The sequence below is a fragment of the Mastomys coucha genome, unplaced genomic scaffold (genome assembly GCF_008632895.1).
Source record: "Mastomys coucha isolate ucsf_1 unplaced genomic scaffold, UCSF_Mcou_1 pScaffold4, whole genome shotgun sequence".
Lineage (NCBI taxonomy): Eukaryota > Metazoa > Chordata > Mammalia > Rodentia > Muridae > Mastomys > Mastomys coucha.
Window position 1 is genome coordinate 22,462,230 of NW_022196910.1, and position 5,191 is coordinate 22,467,420.

The 5,191-nt window shown below is 46.7% G+C and overlaps 1 protein-coding gene across 1 annotated transcript in view; it reads right to left on the reverse strand.

Annotated features, from left to right (window-relative positions):
• Window positions 1-5,191, reverse strand: part of Plxnc1 (plexin C1) — a 159,921-nt gene that overhangs the window by 54,798 nt on the left and 99,932 nt on the right. The window contains exons 12-15 of the mRNA XM_031350348.1: window positions 5,126-5,191; window positions 2,702-2,855; window positions 2,032-2,149; window positions 261-342 (exon numbers count right to left, since the gene is read on the reverse strand). Of these exons, the coding sequence (XP_031206208.1) occupies window positions 261-342; window positions 2,032-2,149; window positions 2,702-2,855; window positions 5,126-5,191 (420 nt within the window). The remainder of the gene's footprint in view (window positions 1-260; window positions 343-2,031; window positions 2,150-2,701; window positions 2,856-5,125) is intronic.

Sequence of the window (5,191 nt, forward strand, 5' to 3'; positions counted from 1 at the left end):
GGGGGGCAGAGGGAGGCTCTGCAAAGAGAAGCAGGCTGGAGAAGGGGAAGACTTGGCTCAAAGTGCTAAGGAGCCTTCCAAGCCTGTGCGTCTGAGTCCCAGAATCTTTAAGAAGGGAATTGAGAGCCGAGGCCAGCTGCTAGCTTGCCTGAACCTGGTTTGAGTCACTGTGGGTCAAAAGAGCCTCTGCAGAAGGTTAGCAAGAGTCCCTAAGCTGGGGGAGCTCTGGCAGAGGCTCCCTGTTAGCAGAAGTCCCTAACCACAGGAAGAGGAAGCAGCTTTTCAGGTACAACAGAAAATAGCAGGAAATGAGAAGCCGAAGAGCAGCAAGCAGCAGGTCCCCTAAGAAATGAGGAGCGTGGAAACGGGACGAAGGCAGAAAGCCTGACCCAATTTGTGAACAGGTTTATTTACAAAGAAAATCCGTAACTACACAGCCATTTTCAAGAGCATAGCGAGACAGGCCGGGAAACCTTGTAGACAATGTAAGGACAGGTTGGCAAGTACTTAAGGGAGGGTGTGTTGGGGCTGAGGCTCTGTGGCAGAGGGTTTCCCTCATATGCTCACAACCCTGGGTTTGGTCCTTAACGTTGTAAGATAGAGAGGAAGGGAGACTGGGAGGGAGAAGGGACTAGTACTCAAGCAAGGTGAGAAAATCATTCCCTCTCATTGTTTTCTGAAATCTTGGAGCTAAGGATGAGTGGGCAGAGGGCCTAGGCGGCCACATTAGTGTAAGAACACCATTCTTTATCCTGAACACTTTTCTAAATCCCTGCCTTAGCCCTTCTGGGATAGGACGAAAAGCCACTGGGCCCCAATCCCCTACTTTATTAACACCAATGTCCTAATAGAAGGGCCAGCAACAGGGTGACCCTAGCTCCTTACCCCTAAGACTGAACCTGTTTGTGTGGGGACCAATCCCTGTCTTAAAGACAGCTCCTCAGTGACCATCCCTGGTCATCCTATTTTCTTTGACCCCCTGGAAGGGAAGCTGCTAGCAGATCCTAAGCATGCTTTCTTCATCCTTGGTGCTTTCTCTTCTACACTAACATCCCCACATCCCCATCCACAAGGATGTTGAAATGACTAGCCTTATCATCACCAGCCCACTAGACCTACCCTGCAGATGGCATTCCATCAGAGAGCTCCGTATGGCCCTGGTGATGTGTCTCAGCCACACTTAGACCTATCTCAGACATGCCTGGACATCTGTGTGAGCATTCTCATTAACTCACTGCCTCTCCAAACTACTCTAGGTACCACCGATAAAATGATACTCATGCCACTCCTTGCCAAAGACCCTCAAGACACCCCCCTCCTCCACTGCCTACAGACCAGGGGTAATGGGGAGCTATCTCAGAATCAAGAGCCATATTTTGGGGATGATTCTCCCTTGCATGGCCCTGTATGGTTTTCAGCCATCTTTATCACCCATCCCAACCCACCCTCTAAGGTTCCAACAAAGCAGACGTGAATGGTGTTTTAGTCTAAAATAGGTGAGTGCTGTCTTCTGTGCCTGAAATCACTTCCGTTTCCTTGCCCGAATGTCCAGCCTTCCCACAGTTCCCCATTGGCTCAGTGTCAGTTCCAACCACTCATCCTTTCACTGGGAAACTCATCATGGCTGCTGGGACTCATGGGACATGGAAAGAACCAGAGGACCTGACAACTTGTCACCAACTGTGCTGCCAGTGTCCAGTTCCGGTGCAGGTCTGCCATCTCCCTTCATGAAGGTGGGGGTGGGGGTGGGGTGGCAGAAGTTCATTTACTCTTTGTTCTTGCAGCCAGAAAAAAAAATGTTTTGCATGTAGTAGGTACTCAATAAATGGGACATGCTCTGGGAAAGAGACCCTGTTTCCAGGTCTACTGGCTCAGGCTGTGCCTCTGGTCAAGGGCTTCCACAACGGAATGGGCTTCTAGCAGAGGAAAAAGGCCAGAATCAGACACAGTAGGAAGCTCACAACCAGCCAGGAAGTGTGTCAGAAGTGGATGGACGTGTGTCTAGGATAGAAGGAAGATGGATTGCCATACCTCCTGTTTCTAGGCCTGAACACATACTGGTTGCAAATGGGACAAAGTTTTTGGCCACCCTCAGCTCTGCTGGCTTTGGCAGGAAGTGGTCAGGTTGAGGCCCAGAATGGATGCTCCCCTTACATTAGAGAAAAGGAGGAAGGACAGGGGAGAACATTCGAGAAGCACCTATAAGCAACAGTGTACCTAGCTCCTCCTCACAGACATCCATGGCTTCACCCTGAAGGTTCCTGTGAGAACTTCAAGGCTGTTTTCAGAGAACTGAGGACCAGACAATTCCCACAGTCTGGGAATGGGGAAAGCGTTGTGGGGGAGGGGCAGAAGACAGTGGCCACGGGACCCAAGAGACAATGACAAAAGAATGTATGTTACTTCAGCAGGTCACCTGACCTCCCTCTGGGCTGTTGTACCATCACAGGCTCTGTACACAGCACCCCAGCAGCCATCCACAATGACTTTCACACAGATTAAAGTAACTTGGCACACGAGTCACACAGGAAGAACAGGGCAGGCCTCATCACATGAAATTCTTTTCTGGTTCCTCTGTGTGGAAACCCCAAATAACTCCAAGAATGAGATCTTTCTGTCACAGCAGAGACAGTATAGATCATAAGTAAGCAAAAGTTTGTAATGCTGAAGTCATAGAAATGAATCATGTCCCGCCCCCCACATGATTTAGTATAACAAAATTATAAGTGGGAAAAAGAAAACCTCTTAAGCTTACATTTATGTTCACGTTTACGTTTCCCTTCAGCTCATGTGAAATGATTAGGTTGTCAATGACGTCAAAATTCCTGCCCATGATGGTTATGTTTTGCCCACCGCTGCAAGAGATCAAAGGACAAGGTGAGCCACAGGGAGTTTATACTTACAAACCAAACTATTAACTGATTCACAATTAATGTTAAACTCAGTAATATTTGGGAGACAATGAACTAATTTCAATTTAAAACGTGATAATTTTAGAAGTCTTTAAATGGTACTGGCTACAGACTCATGGTTTCTAAGACATACATATAAAAATACAGGTCAGATCCTATTTTAATTCTGGGAAAGTGCCCAAATTCTTTAATAGAATTGGAGCTTTCTTGTGCTCTTTCTCCACATATAACCAGATCATCTGCTATACTTCGGAAGCATTTCATGGGACAAAAATCTCATTTGATTATGGTTTAATCTATGTGAGGATGATCCTTTCTAACAATTTCCACTATCAAACCTTCTAGCCCACCAATTATATTTTATTTATAGCTTATTTATTTGTAGTGAGACAGGGAGCACTATAGGTGGACGAGCTAGAATGGCGAGTGACCTGAGAAGTTTGTCTTCTTGCTTGAGATATGAGATTTCAGTGTAAGGGAAAGATACACAAATCTCACCAAAACCAAACTGAGCGATTTCACCTCGTCTCAATGTGCCACCAGATAACATCGAAGTGGTCACCCAGGATGACATAAACAGCTGCCTACAGCTCTGCCTATTCTCATGGGTCACCAGACACTTGTTCTGGGGTGACAGGTCCATCCCAGACACTGTATGGCCACCTGACAATCTGCCTCAATTTCGAGAAAATCAACTCAAATGTATTCTCCTGATTCCAGATGTCGTCACCTTCTTCTTGCTCAAAGTTCAAGGACAAGGAGCAGCTGAGACTCATGGCCTCAGCACAATCATGATGACAGGGCAGCCATTTCATGAGGAGCAAGCAGAACATTGTGGTAGAAACCACCGAATCCTGGGCCCAGCTATCAGGGAGCTGGGTATATCATTTGAACTGTGGCCATGCCTCGGTTGGTTCACCCCTGCCAAAGGGACAACCCATCATTGGTTTCTCAGGGTTTTTGCAAGGTTTAACCAGGTCAGCAGTTATACCATGACTATGTGGTGAGTGCCACATCCGGGCTACTACTTATACATAGGGCATACTTAATCTCAGAGCAGAGGGTTACATGCAAGAGCCATGCTTTTGAAAATCCCAGTCTGCCCTATACCACTCCAATGGGCTGTAAAGATTGCATAGGGAAGCCCTGACCCCCAGCTACTCAGAAGGCAGCTGTAGGTAGAGTGATTGGGGGTAGAGGTGGGGAATGGGTGGTGCTATTACACATGCTAAGTAGTATTTTACCATGAAACTACACCTGAGAGTAAGGTCATTAAAGAGGTAATGGAAATTCAGGGCATTCACTGGAGTGACTGATGGTATTCAAAAAAAGCTTAGGGCATAGCATTAAATAAAGGGACAGGGGAGAGATGGCTGGCTGCAAACACTGCAGAGATGCTGCCTCTCAAGGGGCTAGACTTCCTTGCACCTCAGAGACATACGACCTGAAGGAACTCCATTTGTGCTGTCTAAGCTGCCCAGTCTGACTTCTATTATCACAGTTTAGCAAACCAAGAGCAAACACAGCTGCTTCCCACGGTCATCTCAAGTAAGAATATAAGAGATGTTTTGTCTCTTTTTCCTTCCAATTTATTTTTCCTCATTGCTTTGTCTGTGGTTTTATCTAGAAAGGTACATGAAAACTTAACTCTGGGGGAAATGAAGAAAATCTCTTTGGGGTTATACTCCAGAACCCAAATGTGAATTTAAATTTGACTAGGGAGAGGCATTTTTTCCCCATTAATATATCGAATTCATATGAAAGAGTTTATTTTGGAATTTCTAACCCTCAAGCAGGACCTCTGAAATGTAGAGGCTACATACAGACTCCAATATATTCCCCAAAGCATTCAAAGCAGGTGAGTCTAAAAGTTAGCAAGTGAGAACTGCTAGTGGGGAACCTTACACCATGAACGGGGAAGGCAGGTGACACAGGGGAAGGCAGGTGACACAGAAGGGCACAGCGACCTGAGCTAAGAACAGTCACTGTGGTTGAACAAAACGTTTGAGCTGTGAGTTTCCTGGTAGCCATGGTGAAATAAAAACAGGCTATGCTCACAGTCCTTGTGGTCATATGGGAGCATTTCTCTAGAAATAACTCCTAGGAGGAACACCAAGAGGGACACTTAGGTGTAGCTACCGTGGCCGGATGGATTGGTGGGACGCTCATGATCTTATGTTCATGACCCTTCACTGGAAGGGTCCAGACAGTACCTGATCCAGGTGGTGGCAGGAACTATCAGGGAACAGTGTGGCAGAGCAATGTAGGACAGAGCCCCC